The 16,887-nt window shown below is 55.1% G+C and overlaps 6 protein-coding genes across 6 annotated transcripts; 2 read left to right on the top strand and 4 right to left on the bottom strand.

The window, feature by feature from the left end:
- Positions 1 to 512: 512 nt before the first annotated feature.
- On the top strand, positions 513 to 1,880 carry CGGC5_v015593 (rRNA methyltransferase 2; the record flags this gene model as incomplete). Its single annotated transcript, XM_032027210.1, has 8 exons — positions 513 to 740; positions 804 to 854; positions 919 to 945; positions 1,007 to 1,348; positions 1,404 to 1,420; positions 1,484 to 1,532; positions 1,591 to 1,752; positions 1,803 to 1,880. The coding sequence occupies 8 exons, from the start codon at positions 513 to 515 to the stop codon at positions 1,878 to 1,880; spliced, it is 954 nt and encodes a 317-aa protein (XP_031876405.1).
- Positions 1,881 to 2,258: 378 nt separating this feature from the next.
- Positions 2,259 to 3,246, bottom strand: CGGC5_v015592 (60S ribosomal protein eL18; the record flags this gene model as incomplete). Its single annotated transcript, XM_032027211.1, has 4 exons — positions 2,259 to 2,336; positions 2,394 to 2,761; positions 2,846 to 2,950; positions 3,243 to 3,246. 4 exons carry the CDS (start codon positions 3,244 to 3,246, stop codon positions 2,259 to 2,261), a joined length of 555 nt encoding a protein of 184 aa, XP_031876393.1.
- An 894-nt stretch (positions 3,247 to 4,140) lies between these two features.
- Positions 4,141 to 5,448, bottom strand: CGGC5_v015591 (putative mitochondrial carrier; the record flags this gene model as incomplete). The annotated part of the gene is made up of 5 exons (XM_032027212.1): positions 4,141 to 4,384; positions 4,441 to 4,577; positions 4,634 to 4,909; positions 4,997 to 5,341; positions 5,440 to 5,448. 5 exons carry the CDS (start codon positions 5,446 to 5,448, stop codon positions 4,141 to 4,143), a joined length of 1,011 nt encoding a protein of 336 aa, XP_031876404.1.
- Positions 5,449 to 8,048: 2,600 nt separating this feature from the next.
- Positions 8,049 to 9,368, bottom strand: srp1 (Pre-mRNA-splicing factor srp1; the record flags this gene model as incomplete). The annotated part of the gene is made up of 6 exons (XM_032027213.1): positions 8,049 to 8,101; positions 8,165 to 8,238; positions 8,297 to 8,514; positions 8,566 to 8,665; positions 8,735 to 8,791; positions 9,286 to 9,368. 6 exons carry the CDS (start codon positions 9,366 to 9,368, stop codon positions 8,049 to 8,051), a joined length of 585 nt encoding a protein of 194 aa, XP_031876392.1.
- A 2,208-nt stretch (positions 9,369 to 11,576) lies between these two features.
- Positions 11,577 to 14,390, top strand: ARE2 (Sterol O-acyltransferase 2; the record flags this gene model as incomplete). Its single annotated transcript, XM_032027214.2, has 10 exons — positions 11,577 to 11,633; positions 11,851 to 11,932; positions 12,002 to 12,369; positions 12,450 to 12,812; positions 12,873 to 13,533; positions 13,594 to 13,712; positions 13,774 to 13,870; positions 13,929 to 13,962; positions 14,018 to 14,201; positions 14,271 to 14,390. The coding sequence occupies 10 exons, from the start codon at positions 11,577 to 11,579 to the stop codon at positions 14,388 to 14,390; spliced, it is 2,085 nt and encodes a 694-aa protein (XP_031876391.2).
- A 295-nt stretch (positions 14,391 to 14,685) lies between these two features.
- Positions 14,686 to 16,887, bottom strand: fim1 (Fimbrin; the record flags this gene model as incomplete). The annotated part of the gene is made up of 5 exons (XM_032027215.1): positions 14,686 to 14,723; positions 14,779 to 15,764; positions 15,814 to 16,493; positions 16,577 to 16,787; positions 16,865 to 16,887. 5 exons carry the CDS (start codon positions 16,885 to 16,887, stop codon positions 14,686 to 14,688), a joined length of 1,938 nt encoding a protein of 645 aa, XP_031876390.1.

The following is a 16,887-nucleotide window of genomic DNA, read 5'->3' as shown; positions in this document are numbered from 1 at the left end:
ATGGGCGGCGTTCTGGGATGGGAACTGGTGTTGGTATTGTTGGGTTTATGTAGGTACGGTATTCAGATCAAGTTGCATTTTCCTGAATGAAGAGGGCTTGAGGGCTGCAAATCTCGCCCAAAGCTTTCCATCCGATATGAATCCTCTGGAGTCTACGTGTGGTTGTGTACTTGTTGAAACTGAGACGTCGTGACAACACTGTGAAGCTCACCTAGGCTGTTTGCTACCCCTGTTTAGGTGCGACTAAAGCTTGGGCCAATCAGCATGTCGAGTCAATGGTGGATGCAGAGGCTTCACTTGAATAGGTAAACATGCTACACAACAACGACGGACTTTGGTTGGAATACCTCCTTATACTCGGCTTTTGACCCTTCAATCCAATCGAAAGCGGTACGTGATCCTTGACGTGCCAATCTCTGAGCCATTCGCATGTGGAGTGGTACAGAGGACGGCCGTTTCCAAACAACCAGTACGCTCGTGACGTCTGCCGCCTGCGGCACACAATGACAACAATGTCCAAATCACCCGCCCGCGCTTTCATGAGAGTTTCTAGACGCCAGTCTTTTCTCATGCTTTCTACAGCTTGTGCGGAGTGCCGGAATACACTCAATGCTGGCGCCGGTCAGACGCGGGCATCTTCGTCCAACTCGAGATGGAAGATGAGGCAGGGCAAGGATATTTTCGCGCGCGAGGCCAAGGTCCAGGGCCTCAAAAGCAGGGCGGCGTTCAAGCTTCTAGAGGTTTGCACATTTTTGGGTTTGTCTTTGTGAAGATTTCCTCCGGTGAGCTGACGAGTCTGCCAGATGGATTCCAAGTACAGAATTTTCCGCAGGGGACAGACAGTGGTGGACCTGGTATGTTGCCCTTGCTCTCATGCAAAGACCCCTCAAGACCACGTAAATTGACAGTTTGACACAGGGATATGCTCCTGGGAGCTGGTCGCAGGTATGCACATATTTCATGAACTCGTGGGAGCATATGCCAAGATGTGTTGCTGTGTATCTAGGTCGCCGCCGACCGGACGAAACCCCACGGACAGGTTTTGGGAATCGACATCATCCCGGCCCAGCCACCAAAGGGTGTCTCGACGATCCAGGGTAACTTCCTCTCGCCTGACGTCCAGGAGATGGTGAAGGATTACCTCATCCGGCACAAGAAAGGCCGTCCGGCCCGGCCACCAGCCTCGACGACCTCATCCGAGGGAGAGGAGAGCATAGGCACAGACGAGTCCGCCATTATCGAGGACCAGCCGAGCTATATTGACATGGAGAGGGCGGGTTCAGAAACGCCCGACAAGTCCGAGTGTGTTGCTGAGACAACGAAGCCAAAGGATGGTCGGTTGGTTGATGTGAGTAATCGTCAACCAGGAGAAGACTTCTGCAAGGACTGACAGAGAGGTCTAGATTGTATTGAGTGACATGTCAGCACCTTGGGACCAGACCACCGGGTTTGGAGTGAACAGTCATAGTAATCCCTATCATAGGATGATGAACACGAGCGGCATGGCCTTTCGAGATCACGCCGGTAGCATGGTTCGTGTTCGTCTGAGATCAGGCTTCACATTTCATGGGGGCTGACGAGGTGTTGCAGGACCTTTGCATGGCCGCGCTCCAATTTGCCAACGATACGCTAAAGAACGGCGGCCACTTTGTTTGCAAATTCTATCAGGGCTCCGAGGACAAGGCGCTCGAGATGAAGTTGAAAACCCTTTTTGCGAAGGTGTTCCGCGAGAAGCCCGAGTCGTCTCGTAGCGTATGTTGGACGTGTCTACTGGGTTGTGCGACGAGGCTAACGTACGTCAGGATTCGAAAGAGGCGTACTTTGTGGCTCTTAGGAGGAAAGGCGAAGTAAGACTTCAAGGGGACAATGATAGCTTGTGAAGGCGGAACGGTCGTTACACACCAGTGTAGGAGGGAGGCACACACTTTTCAAGTTCATACACACACAACATATGCCAAATGAGATCACACAAGCAGAAGGGACTGTATGATATGAAGATGAAAAACCAGCCTCACGGCCGCCCAAGAGATGCCATTTGACGCCATGCGAAGTGTGTAGATCGTCAATTCTTTTTTGGATTCCTAACCACGCCAGTACCATGCAGAAAGTTCCCTGTGAAGCACGATGAGAGACCCTCATCGGCAGTCCATAGCCGTGATAGCGTGTCCACCAATGCGACGAGAAATCGCACGACCAACCCCGAAAAGGAGCATGATGAAAGTGGTCCCGCCAGAGACCGATAGCACCATACAACCCGTTTAGACCTTGAAGCCGCGAGAGCGTCTGCGACCACGGGCACGCTCGAACTTGCGACCCTTGGACTCGACGTAGGGCTTCTGCAGAGATTGTTAGCACTCACGTATTATGGCAAAAGGGGGGGGTTGGATCCGGACCTTGTGCTTGTGGGGACCGAAGCCGAAGTGCTTGACGGCCTCGCGGGAGTTCTTGGGGCCGCGGAGGAGCAGGGTGTTGCTTCCGGTGGGGGCGCGGAGGGCAAGCTGGTCGAGGGTGATGGCCTCACCGCCGGCGGCAGCAATGCGGGCACGGGCGGTGGAGGTGAAGCGGAGGGCCGCAATGGTGACCTTGGGGACGGTCAGGAGACGGTTGTCGTCGGTGACGGTGCCAACGATGACGACGGTCTTCTTCTCGTTGCCGTTCTTGATGTTGGCGGCAACGCGAGAGAGGGAGACGGGAGGGCGGTTGATGCGCGACATGAAGAGGCGGCGCAGGATAACCTTGTTGAAGTTGGACTCCGTGCGGCCTGTGAGATTGGGAAGAAACCAAGATCAGCAATTCATGTTTGACATCCTTGGCGACGCTCGAGGCGGGGGGGAGAGAGACTCACGGGTCAGGAAGCGGTAGAGCTTCACCAAGAGCTTGAGGTAGACATTGTCGCTCTTGGGAGCCTTGCGGTGCGTGCTGCGCACGTGGTGGCGGTCGAGATCAATACCTATAAACGGGGTGAAGAGCCCATCGTCAGCCTTTTGGTTCAAGCATGCTCTGAATGAGGCGGGAAGTCCGTCATCCACAGTCCCGAGTCCCCAAGTCCCAAAGACTCCTCATCCTCTGCTCGCACTCGGCGAGGGGACAGGCGGCCATTGGGGTGGGAAAACAGGCAGGAGAGGGTTTTTCTTTTCCGCGCGCCTAGTTCGCAGAATAGCAACAGCAAAGATCCCAATGAAGGGTTTTGCGTGCACATTCCACTCGCATGTAAAGGCTTTGGAATGGGAATTCCTACGTACCCATCTTGTCGTTGGACTCCCGGAATTGGCGATCTGAGTCGATGGGTGGCCGTGGTTTGTCGTCGTCGTGTAGATGGGAAGACTGTGGAAATTTCGCAACCGGGCCAGACAGAAAGAGTGGCAGCAAACTTGTGGGCGCAAAAATTTGCCCTAATGCACCGTCAGGCCGTCAGGCATCCAGTTCCTCTCTCTCTTTCCCCCCCTCCCCCCCCCCCCCCCCCCCCCCGCCTTTCTTCTCTCTCGGCTTGAGTGGCAGTGGGACCGTGCACCTCAAGTGCCCACCTCAGTGGACCGTACGCTGAGTGCCCTGCAGGAGCGACCGGGGCCTGGACCCTGCAACGCTTGCTCCTGACCGACAGGCCTCGGTGTGTCGGTGTAGAGTTCGGTGAGGTCAACCGCTCGTTAAATTGCCTATGCCTAGGTATCTGCTTGCCGTATTCTTTCACATGCCACAGCACGAAGCCATATGGAGGGACCATGTGTCTCATGAAAGAATCTCAATTCATGCCGGTGTATTCAGACGACCTGCGGTCTAGCCTGTGCGAAAACAAAGGTGGTGCTTACTTGTCTTTCCATAACGGTAGCAGCCATGAGGTCCAGCTCCCCGTGACGCCCTGGACAGTTACTGGACAACTCCCTGCCCGTCTTCTGAATACTCAAGCTAGTCTTCTTCTTGTTGTTGTTGTAATACATTATAAAAACACTGATGGATGAAATGCCGGGTTGAATGAGGCAACCCGAGCGGCAGTCTCTCTGCCCCATCGTGACTACTACACAAGCCACTGTCTAGTTGTAATCACCCCATGCTCAGTACTGAGGCTTTTTGTAAGCCGCCCGCCTGCATCTTGCGGCCGCGGCGTGTCGCTAAAGTGAAGTTGTGGTGCATGGCATCACCTTTTCAGATGTTGGCCTCCGAGTTGCCATCCGGCCTCAGCGACACCAAATAATCGCGAGAGAGCTCAAAGCTGAGCCAGCTGGATGCCATGCTTGGCGCAACCTTGAGGAGATTGGGCACGATGCCCTTGTAAAGGCCCTTGATGCCTTCGTGGGCGACGATGACCTTAATAGCATCGAAGATACCCTTGTACTGGTAGCCCATGCCCGTCATGGTGTTGATTTGGAATCTACGACGTAGAACGTCACTGTGATAAAGTCAGCACCGCAACCGATGCACAACGCTCCAGCGGGAATAACTTACAAGGGGTAAGTACACGTCTGAGCGACAGCTCCCGAAACCGCTCCGGCGAGCAGTTTCCTGACGGCGCTGGGGTTCTTGTCACCCTCAGGAGTCAGGTATTTGCGAACCCATTCGTAGACCATAAAATTGAGGCCAACCTGAAGAACTGTTATCAATCAAGCCACCGAAAACAGCCTCTCTCATGAATACGTACGTAGGGGGCGACGCCGGCAACCGTCGGGATGATGCCACGGTAAAGCGCAGAAAAACCGCCTTCCGTCTTGTACATCTTCCCCATGGTGGCCCACATACCAGGGAGCTCCTTGGGTCGGTCACCAAGCTCGGCAAAGGAGGCAGACTGGATGGAGAGGCGGGTCCGTACAATGTCGAGGGGATAGGTGAAGAAAACGGAGGTAATTCCAGCAATGCCGCCGCAGGTCAGGCGGGCAAGGGGGGACAAGTCTGCACCAGGCTGCTTCTCGAAGAAGTTCTGCTTGCGGTCAGTTGAAAGTGACATTTACATGCTCAAAGGCTGTATGCGGTATGTATGTATAACAAACAATTTGGAAGAACTCACCCTCTTGTAAAAATTGTAGCTGCCAAACTGGACAGCTGAGTACGGAACAATGCGGACGCAATTGGTCCCATTGCCTCGCATGAAGCCTCTCCAGCCTTCCTCCCGCCACATTTTGGCAAGGCCTTGACCGACAGACAGCTTGTAGGCATCGCGACCAACACTCTGGACTTGGAACAAGATTTTGAGACGTTCGAGGGGCGATACGACAGTCCGAGAAACGGCACCAGCGACACCTCCAGCGCAGAAGGCAGCCACAACGGGTTGCGAAAACGTTTCGCGGACTCGGACCATACCAGCAAGGGCAGCTGGTTCCGCTGCGGCAGGCACAGCGGTATTGCTTGGGGACTGATGGCATACTCGCGTCAGTTTCGATGCTTCCCACGCCCCCAGCCGGCTGAATACAGAGCGGCGTGAGATTTAGGTGTAGAACAGAGAAGACTTACGGGCGACATAACTTCAGACTACCGGTGGTCAACAAGCAGTGCGGGTGTGCTTTTTTCTCTCTATTTGCATGCGCAAGACTGTTGGTTCAGAGCAACCACACTGCTGAACCTCTGAAGCCGCCTTTGTGCTATGACGTTGCTTGCATTTAAAGCTCTTGGGGTTGTTCTTTCGAGAGTCGTATCAAGAAGCTCTGCGACTCTGGAGCAGTGGCTGAACACAGATGGAAGGATGCTTTCAAAGAATGACCCAAAAAAATGGAGAAGGGATAACGAGAAATTTAGAGAGAGCTCGACAACGGCAACGGAGGCATAGTAAATGGGGTATCTGGGATTGAAATTCTGGTTTCAACCATTAAAGGCAGCTTCGTCGTCGGGGCGAGAGGGCGGAAGCGTGGGTGGTTTTCGAGGGTATCGCGGTTTTTTTTGGCCGAAGTTGGTCGTCGGGAAAGGCAATCTCCCATGTGCCGCGGCTATGGCGTGGATGGGTCCGACAATGATGATGACGGAAAGGCACGGGTAACAGATGGGTCGGTCGGTGCACTGCTATCAATCGTCAACGAGTGCTCGAGGAATTGCAGGTCGAGTCGGGTTGACGAGGCGGATCGTGTAGAGCGAGGGGCGCGTGGTGGGAGTCGAATACGAGAAGGACAGGTCGAACCTTGCAGAGGGAAACGTTGAGGAAGAAGTCGGGCAGATGGCGGCGCAGTCGACAGGGCAGGGACGGCGACGAGATGAGAGACTGTCAGAGGTGCGCGAGATGCAACGGAGCGGTTGAGATGTCGTGATCTTCGCGCGTAGAGACCTTTGAATGTTGCTACAGTGTTCAATGAGGGGCGGCAAAGGTCCCAAGTCAAGTTCGCGAAGGGAAATGCGGACGCGGACGCAGAGACGCAGTAGGCGCAGGCGCAGATCAAGATCCGGGCCAGATCCAATTTCAGCTTCCAGCAAGTACCTAGGTAGGTCAGTCCCGTCGTCGCCAGTGTCATAGCCTGGCACCTGGCAATTAGGTGGTCGGGCGGGTGGCAGCGGGCACCTCAATGACAGTGACGGGACACTGAGCTTCTCAGCTTTGGGAGGAAGCCCCTCGTCGGAAGGTGTCCGTTCAGGTACCTCACCTACCTACCGGCCTCTTCCCCAGAGCTAGGTACTTAGATGCCCGGCATCACCTAAACCCCTCCAAGCTGCCTGGGCCGGGGAAGTTAGGTCCTGTACACCTAGACATCTGTAGTGGAAAGCCAGAGACGTTGCACCCCTGGAACCCAGTGTCCTTGGCTCGAAAAAGGCCGCCCTTGGGTGTGGATTTGCTCGCACACGAGATCATTCCGGGTGCGGCCTAGGTTGCGATGCTTCTGTTGCCAGTCGCCAGTGGAGTCACTGGAGTGGCCTCCGACACTCTCTCCACACAAATGACGACAAGCCGGGGGGAAATGGGGCTCTTTACAGCCACGGACGCCCGCTGCAATTCGTGACATTTCAAAATCTCAAGTCATGCTCATGTGCCTCACGTGCCAAATTAGGTAAGAAACAGATGCAGTGATTCCGGCAGATGACAGGAAAGGAGAAAGAAAGACTTGGGTCATGGGGCTTAACGGTCTGCCAGCCCCGACCAGGCGGAGGAGGCAATGCCCAGAGTTCCCAGATGGGCGTTTATGGACTTGACGACTGCGATAGCCAACTGATGCTACTACCTAAGCCACACAGCACGTAGCCAGCCAGCCAGCCAGCCAGCGCCGGTCTGCAGACGCCAAATAGACTACGTAGTAATTGGACTCGGTTTGTGTTGCCGCATCATCTCATCCAGTCCCGACACTGAGGTCCGGGCATTCTCCCACCGAATGTCGGCTTCGTCCGGGTTACATCGGGGCCAACTTGCCGAAACTTCACCTCTCTCTCCTTTCCGAGCCTCCGGATCCTCCCTATCAACACTCCCAGTATCGACAAGCGCGCATGTACCATTCTCAACACTGACACCCCGCCTTGACTGCCGTCTTCCCCGCACCGAAATCTACACGTCCAAGACAGAATGGCCACCGGCCCAGCTTCGCCAAGCCCACGCGTGATCGGCATCCCTTGAAATGACCCCCACGGAAGGTAGGTGTTTGCCCGCATGAAAACATGACCCAATGCCACAACGGACCTTAATCACCCGAGGCCAAGCCCACTGGTAACATCTTCTCTTCAAGACCACGACAGACATCTCTCAAATGGCACCGCGGAACAAAGGAACTCACAAATGACAAACAGACATCTAAACCCATACAATTCTGTAAAGACCTACATTCAATTTCTCTAAAACTACGAATTGGGAAATGCTATCAAATGGCCGCCGCCGCAACCTTCGTCGTCTGAAGCTCATCGCCGAGACGGAGGTTCCGCCCATTATCACTCCGATATGACTAACAAAGTTTGAATGCTGCCTACGTCGGGCAGCTCAGCCCTCGCATTCCGGGCCCGAAGCCGAATCGGTCGAATCGAGACTAAAAAGCTCCCAGATGGTGAGGACACTTTACAGATCCAGGTTCAACAGGTGAGGGGAGAACCGGGTAAGAAAATCAGAAACTTTTGGCACAGCCGCGCACAACCCGACAAAATTTTGCCAAGTATACTTATCACTCCGCAGCGACATCCAGGTCGTCGTGAGCAGGGGGGGGGCTGTCAATGGCTGTAGTGCGTTCTCGTCAGCTTGCGGACTCCATGGCTGTCTCCTACGATTGAATACACGTACCCTTTCGGTCGTCGCCGTTGGTACCGTTCTCACGGTGGTCGCGCTCATCACGATCGTCCTTGGCATCCCGGTCACTAATACACAGCTGTCAACATCTCCATCGGGTGGGTCTGGCATCCCGGGGGTACGAACCGGCGGTCAGGACTGCGAGAGCGGTCACGAGTGTCGCGGCGTTCGCGGTCGTAGTCACGGTCGCGGTCACGACGATCGTCCTTTCTGGGGGAGTAGTCGCGGGTGCTGCGACGGGGAGAGGGAGAGCGGCCCCGGCGGGGAGAAGAGCGGCGGGGGGCACGCTCGCGGTCCCGGCCAGAGTCGAAGCGCCAGGAGGCGGAAGGAGGAGTGCGAGCCCACTGCAAACATGTCAGGATCGGACGGGTCGACCGGTTGTCGCGTCATCATACCTCGATCTTCAGGATGTCGTCGCGGCCGATGCGCTTGTTGTGCATCTCATGGTAAGCATCGTCAGCGTCGCGACGGTCCTCATACTCGACGAAGGCAAATCTGAGCAAGATTTAGTACGCAAGCATTCGGCGGAAACATGGTCAGAGGGGGGAATCAGTGACAACTTACAGTCTAGAAGAAGCCGAACGAGGAGCTGGGATGTCACAGCGGACTAGATGACCATAGCTACAGGGGAGCCAGAACGTCAGCATCTCCATACATACTCGGGATCTTGTTTTTTTTTTTTTTTTTTTTTTTTTTAAATATTTGTTCTCTCGATTTGGATCTTTTTGTTTGTTCAACGAGACAAAGAGTCGGGCGCCGGACGGGCTTGGCAGAGCCAGGCAGGTAGCCTCGTGAGTCTGTTCTCGCTGGGACGGAAGGCCGGCAGACCAGGGCGGCGCGGACAACAGGCGGCGGGTTGGTCGCGCGGGCCGAGGCGAGCGAACGAGGACTTGACGACGCATCGACGGGGACGGAGGGCGAGGGAGGCATATAGTATTGATATGCTGAGGCAGGAGCAGCGGAGGAGGACGGGAGGACGAGGAGACGAGGACGATGGGCGGGAGGGGCGAGGGAAGGAGATGAAGAATCGGAAATCTCGGAAGGCTCTCGCGTGCCGGGCAAAACAGGACGGACGGAGGCATCGACGTGGGAGTTTCTGAGTTCAGTTGACATACCGTTCGAATTCGTAGGCGAGGTCTCGGGCGCGCGTGCCGTGGCTGAAGCCAGTCACGTAGAGCGTGGTTCCACCGCGCGACATGATGAGCTGTGTTGACTGGTTACGTGGAGAGAGGAAACGACTTCAAAGGCTAGGAGAAGAGGAAGCGAGGCTCTCGAATGATGGGCAAGAGGGAGGAGAAACGACAATTGAGGGCTGATGGAGCAGCTCCGTTGACGAGATGGATGCGCGTTGGTGGTTTGTCGTGGAGTGGTGATGGTGATGATGAAGTGGTTAGAGGAGGAGGAGAAAAGACAAGACAGGCAAACTGGAATGGGTTGGTTCGGGATCGGCCTGGCGCAACAAAAAGATTTTGGTATGGCTCCGGGGGGGGGCCACTGGCACTGGAACGAGCTCGGGTTCCTCACGGTACCTACCTTAGGTACCTACCTCAGGTACGTGTCCGAGAAGGAGAGCCCCATACTTAAGGTAGCTTGTGACTGGCTGGAGGACGTCAGTGGTCAGTCAAGACATTACCGCGCTCGGAGCTTGGAAACAAAAGCTTACGTAACGGCGGATGCCCAGCCAGGTCACGTACCTACCTTACACTGTACCTACCTAGGTACCGAAGGTAAGGTAAGGTATGGATGGACATGGCAGAGGGTCGCGTTTCAACGCCAACGGGCAGTTGCCGCTAGATTGGCAGCTAACGCAGGTCAGGTCAGGTTGCCTGTCTGTCCTCACTCCTCAGCGTCCTGTCCTGCCCTGCCCTGGGCTTCTCTCCTCTCTCTCTGTCTCCCAAACGGAACGACAGGAACACCCCCCGGCCCGCTCGACCACGGGTGATGTCATTGACAGCCAGCGCGCCAAATTTACTTTGGCACTTGCGGAAACAACTCCAAGGTCACCGTCTACACTCACCGAGCCCGCCCCGTCCGTTTCCCGCTTCACAGTGTTCGGCATCCCGGTCAGCAAGCCTACCTATGAATTTGCACTCCACCACCACCACCACCACCACCAACAACAACAACCTTTGCTGCACGACGTGCGTGACCAACGAATGTTTAGCAGATAGGCAGACAGACAGACCGACAGACCGACAGACCTTCAACCGAACGACGCCGGACATTCGACAGAGACAGCCCGGTGCGCACCGACGGATGATTCGGGCCCCAGGGTCGAGCGCGGATGCAATCTGTCTCTCCGCTTCCGGCCACACGATGCGACAGCTTGATGTCAGAGAACACTTCGTCTTTCCTGTTGCTACCTACACGGTAGCCAATGCAGTAGGGTTTGTTCGCCTGCCGAGCTTCAATCGTCCGATCACCACATTGGAGGCGAGTTGGATGCCACCCTGAGGCTCCAAACCTTTTGCTCCTAGCACAGTTGAGGCGACCAGGCTTCCCACAGGCACCCCAGACTCACTCTCTCCTTCTCTTGTCTGGCATCTCCAGGGTCGTCTCCAGGGCATGCGAGACATTAATCGTCGAGGCAGTGAGTGGATAGAGACATGCGGGAGATGGTCGTCGCGCTTGTCTTCCATGTCTCAACCATCTGCGCCATCCATTTTCCCTCCCTTTCGTCTCTTCACGTGTAATTCGACGTCGACCAAGGAAACTCTTACATGGTCAAGTCGGAGGGCGTCAAGCCACCTCATTCGAGCATACTACATACTACTCGCCTGCTAAGAACATTGCCAACTGGGGTTGCCTGTATGGAGACGACCACCACACCGTCCTCATCCACTCGTTTCTCCTATGCCAGCGCCCATTTGCGCTTCGTACTGACTTCATGGAGCCCACACCTTACTCCATCCAACGTGTTCTTCTTACTCAAGTCGCCTCTGAATCCCAACACCCATGTCCACGTACACCACGCTTCCGTCCGTGGTCCTGTGTCCTCTCGCTGTTCCAACGGGATGCGCGGGATCTCGCAACTCGCAATCCCTCGGAGCAGCCTTTTGTCGTATTACTCGCACTACGCGACACTCCGTTCCCTCAAATGCCCAGACGCTTCCCGGCTTATGGCGCCCGCGAAGACGAGAAACCCCCTTCCCCCCCCCGGAAACCTCGGCCGCAGTTGATCACCCGCCGACGTCTTTGTCTGGCCATCTCAGATCATCTCGGATCGATGTCAGAGGCGGACGACCCGCGATGAGCCCGGCAGACCCGTAAATCCTTCACTTCACTGCACCGCGCTCTCAACGTTTTTTTAAACCGCCATCGTCCTCATATTTCTGCTCTTCCCACTTGACGTTTCATTCCGACTATGGTTCAATTCTGATTCGCTTTACTTGGCCCATCTCCATTGATGCTTTTTGGGACTCATCTCGTACTCGACCCGAGTCATTGGTTGCTTCTTGCAAACGTACGTCTTCCCGGTCGCGCGGGCTGAGTGACATATACTTCCCTGTCCCGAATCGCGCCGCCCTACTTCGCCGCATCGCAGTGTTACATCGACCTCGGAATAAGCGTTGTCGCACGTATACACGCCACAGCAATATCTCACACTCTGTTCATCCTGACGACAGTTTCAAGTATTATAAACAAACAACACTGACGCTGACATTTGTTGACGTCGTCAGGGCGCCTCAGCATCTCGACCTCGTCTTATAGCTTTCGCCGACAGAACCGTAAACATCGTATTGGTGCTTCTTTTCATCTCAAGTGAGCTGCGCATAGCATCGTTCTCGCTGTGCCCGTGCGAAGACGCAGGAACGCATTGAGAACCCTCAGATTCTAGAATGGCGGCACGACCGGTGGCCTCACGGGAGTCACCCCGTGCATTGCGAGACGCATTACGGACGGCCAACGGAGGCAGGACAAATTCCACAACCCCGTCCGAGACCACGAGCGAGGAGGACTACGACGAGCCCAAGCTCACAAGACGTCGCCATGACAGACCGGCAGCCAAGAACACATCATCGCCTCTAAAGAACTCATCAAACCATGAGAGGAAGTTGTCTCTGGACGGCTCGACCTTGTCTGAAGCCTCGAGCATAGACGAGTCCACTGGAGGAGCTGACAGAAAAGACCTGAAGACGTATGTGTTGTCCGCTGATGATCGAGAGCTTCGCGATGTCATCAGACGGGGTCTCGAACGGGTATGCTCTTGGTGACTCTGTCCTGACAGGGACAGACTACGCACGAACTGAGGGCACAATCATTGACAACAAATCAACAGGAAAAGGACCCGAAACGACCACGTCGGCCGGGGAAGTTCAGCGACCTAGTGTTTACTCGCCAATTCTCTGCCTTTGACCGGCAGAACCAGCAGACGGCAAATAGCCCTTTCCATGGGTTCTTCACGCTATTTTGGCTAGCCGTGGCGCTGTTCGTCGTCAAGATCGGGGCGGCCAACTGGAGGGCCACCGGCAACCCTTTGGGGACGAACGAGATTATGAAGACCATGTTCCGGCGGGATGTAATCGTTCTGTTGGCTTCCGACGGTGTCATGTGTGGCATCACCGGCGTAGGCTGGATTCTGCAACGACTCATCTTCAGCGGTTATCTTGACTGGAATCGGTCTGGCTGGATCATACAGAATGTAAGTCTGCCGTAAAACATGCTGTCCTTATGTTCTTTCTTACACAGGGTTTTCTCATAGGTTTGGCAATCGATCTTCATCGGCAGCGTCGTCGGTCTCACCCTCATCCGAGATTGGCCCTGGACACATACCGTCTTCTTCGTCCTCCACGGCATCGTCATGCTCATGAAGCAGCACTCGTACGCCTTCTACAATGGTCACCTCTCCACGGTATACAAGAAGCGAAAGTACCTCCTTTCGAAGTTGAAAAAGCTGGAACATGTTGCCCCCATCAACTCGCCTTCCACGACCAGTCCGTCGGCATCCACCATATCCGTTTCCCACCTGGACAATCCCCCGTCTGCAGCCGAGATGAAAGGCCGCCGACACTCCGTCACTCACACTCGTGGCTCTGAGACGACGGACGTCGACCGCATCTCCCACGCTATCGAATCCGGCGAGCCCCTCGACGCCGACCAGGTCCGCGTGTTCGAGCGCATCATCAAGTGGGAGATTGACGGGCTCACCGACGAGCTGAGGGGTAAGGCGACGAGCGTCGCGCGGGCGTACCCGAACAACCTGACCCTCGCCAACCATTACGAGTACATTGTGTTGCCGACCGTTGTGTACGAGCTCGAGTACCCCCGTTCTGACTCCATCGACTGGTACTATGTCGCCGAGAAAACGGCCGCTACCTTTGGCATTATTCTCGTCATGATCATGGTGTCTCAGGCTTTCATCTGTTGGTCAACCCCCGCGCCCACTACTTTCAGACACAGGCCTAAACTGACGACTTTGACAGATCCCGTCGTGATGCAGACTGTAGCCATGAAGGAGACGGGCATGCCCCTCGCTGAGAGATTCCGCTACTTCCCCTGGATGTTAAGCGACCTCATCTTCCCCTTTATGATGGAATATATGGTAAGCACTCAGACATCCGAACACACCCCCTGTCATTGATGCAGAGACTAATGGAAAATAGATGGCCTGGTATCTAATCTGGGAAACGATTCTCAACACTCTGGCGGAGCTCACCTACTTCGCCGATAGGAGCTTCTACGACGCGTGGTGGAACAGCGGTAGGTTGACCTTTCCCCAAGCCGACTCGCTCAGAAACTGACAAGGCACTTCCATCAGTGTCCTGGGACCAATTTGCGCGTGACTGGAACCGGTAACCTCTGACCCAAACCCTCGAAACCCCCTGAGCCCCAGCTGACGATCGCTAGCCCGGTGCACAACTTTCTCCTCCGCCACGTCTACCACAGCTCCATCTCATCCATGAAGGTGAACCGCCACACTGCGACGCTCATCACCTTCTTCCTCTCAGCCTGCGTGCACGAATTGGTCATGTGGTGCCTGTTCAAGAAGCTGAGGGGCTACCTCCTTTTTCTGCAAATGTGCCAGCTACCGGTATGTGGATCCTTCTGCCCTTCTTCAACCAATCTATCTCGAGATGATTCTGACGGGAGGGGAAAAAAGCTTGTGCAGCTCAGCAGGACGAGTTGGATGAGAGGTCGCAAGACACTGGGCAACATCATGTTCTGGTTCGGCATCTTTACCGGTCCCAGTCTGCTCTGCAGCCTGTACCTCATCTTGTAAACTTGACTCAAGTACAAATGTCGAGACAAAATTTGTACCATACTCACAAGACTGTACCACGTGAGACGTATTACAGAAAGTTTCAAAGTACAATTTCGAATATAGAAAGTTCTACATACTCTCTCGAGAGAACACGAGGCAGGCAGGGAAGTCTTTGGGGGATATTCTGATGACTTGGATTCATTCAACTACAAAACACGCAATCAACAAAGCCTCGCCGAAGTTTTGGCCTTTTTCTATCCTCATTGACAAAACATAACGTTCACGCCGCGTAACAGATGGTCGTCAAGTCGGTTTACAGCCCCTGCTTCTCCGCAGTGGCCATCAGGGAGCCTGGGTATGGGTTAGCAAAAGTGTGCTGAAAACAAGCGTTTGCCAAAGCACTTACCGATGAAAGTAGTCACCAGACGGCTGCGGACCTGGCAAATATCCTCGGGCACCAGCCAGATGGTCGCTCCCATCTTTCTCGCGATACTGATGCTGAGCTTGGCGTTGAGGTAGGCGTCGTCGTCCGTGTGGCCAGGGGTGACGAGATCGTAGTCGACGTAGCTGCTCTTCATACCGTTGAGCACATCCAACAGGAAGACACCGGTGCCGATGGCGGGGTCCTTGAAGGAACGGATGCTCGAGGATTTGCCGCCCTTGCGGGCCATGTCGTTGGCCCATCTGACCATCTCCGAGTCTGTAATTTCACGCTTTCCAAGACGCTGTGCCAATGTGGATAGAGTGACAGTGATGTCCTTGCGCATCAGCTGCCAAACCAAGCCGAGCGTCAAGGTGCGCTGGCCGTCAGTGATATCCGCACCCTGAATGCCGACAAGCGAGAAGCGGTTCTGCTTGCCCAGCTCAATGGCGTAGTTGGTGTTCTCAACAGCCTTGAAGCGCAACATCTCTCCACCGTGAGCCGGAGGCTTGTTGACATGACGCCAGTTGACAGATCCCTTGATGACCTTGTCGTACGCTTGCAGAAGTACAGTGCCATCGCGCAAGTCGTCGAAGAAGGACTGAACCGCGGGCTGCACGTCCAAGCTGTTGAGCCAAAGAGTGAAAACGCGAGCTTCCCTCTCACCTTCGGCGTCAAAGTCCTCAACCTCCAGCTTCTCCTCCTCGGTGATGGGGTCGAGCGCGGGGTGATTGTTGAAGAGGTTGGCAACGAAAGCCAGGTTCAGTTTAGGGTTGCCGGCAACCAAAGAGGTTGGCGTAAGGAACTTGCGGCAACCCATCCTGTCGGCCGTTTGCAGAATCTCTTCGGCTCGCTGCAAAAGATCGCGTGTCTGGAGAGGGCCTCTCGTCGCGCCGTACTCGGAGCCGATTTGTGCCAAGAGCACCGTGTAGTTCTCGCCGTCCTTGATATCGGTCGAAAAGTTGTTGACCCTGTCATGCGTCAGTCACAGTCTCCCCTGAATTGGGGCAATTGACATACCTGCGAGGCCAGTTGGCCGCCTTCAAGTGGTAGTTGAACCATCTCAGAAGAATCTGCTCAGGGGGAAGGCGCAGGAACTGCTCCAAAGTCTCGTCCTCCTCGAGCAAGCGGTACAGCTCAGGGTGAAGCTTGATGTCAATCTTGCTCAGCAGGCCACGACGGATGATCTGCCAGATCAGACCAAGAATCAGATGCTCTCGGCCTTCGATAATATCACCACTGCCAATGTTGACAACGGACAGACCGATACCCTTGGAGGACTCAATGACGATGTTGTTGTTCTCCGTCATTTGGAAGGCGTTGAGGTTCTTTGCCTTCTTGGGGCGGTTCAGGACACGCTCGTCGATGGTGTCAGGGACACTGTCGTTGATGAGCTTGGCGAGCACCAGACCATCCTTGCACTCGTCGAACATCTCAAAGGTGTCAGTGGGAAAAGGTAGGCGGTTGCCAATATCTGGGTCGCCGGCCAGAACGGCGTTGATGTGGCGGGTGAATTCGGTTCGCTCATCTTCGTTGATGGTGTGGGTGACGTTGGCGTTTGAGCCCTGAACGTGAATCTTGCCAATGCTGGCCTTTTTGGCATGACCACCGGTTGCTTGCGCGACAATGCCAGCGGGCGCAGTAGGACCTGTTGACATGCGTTTTTGGGCAGGAGAAGACTCGCGAAGCTTGGCAATCAACTGTAGAAGGGTCGGTCAGCAAAGAGGGGGAAATTGGAGGGCTGGGGCAAGGACGAGGGGTGGGTGGGATGACGGCGACGTACGGCGACGTAGTCCTCGAGCTCGACACGGCGAGACGAGTCGAGGTCAACCTCTTTCAAGGCCTGTCTGACGACATCGTATGGCTGGCGCTCGCTCTGTTGGGTAGCTTTGATGGCAGTAGCCTCGTCAACGTAGCCCTTGTCGTCAATGTCGAGCTTGCGGAAAGCGTCGCTCAGGCCGTAGATTTCGTTTTGGGGGAACTGAGGATACTTCCTGTCGACAGATGTGTGTCAGTAATGGCCAACCCCCTGGGTGATGAATCACGGGGTGCGGGGGTTTGCAATGCGCACCTCTGGAGCTTGAGAACGTTCAT

The sequence above is a fragment of the Colletotrichum fructicola genome (assembly GCF_000319635.2).
Source record: "Colletotrichum fructicola Nara gc5 chromosome Unknown KSG_Nara_v1_contig10, whole genome shotgun sequence".
Classification (NCBI taxonomy): domain Eukaryota; kingdom Fungi; phylum Ascomycota; class Sordariomycetes; order Glomerellales; family Glomerellaceae; genus Colletotrichum; species Colletotrichum fructicola.
Note: the sequence above shows the minus strand (reverse complement) of the source record. Positions and strands in the feature narration are given on the sequence as shown.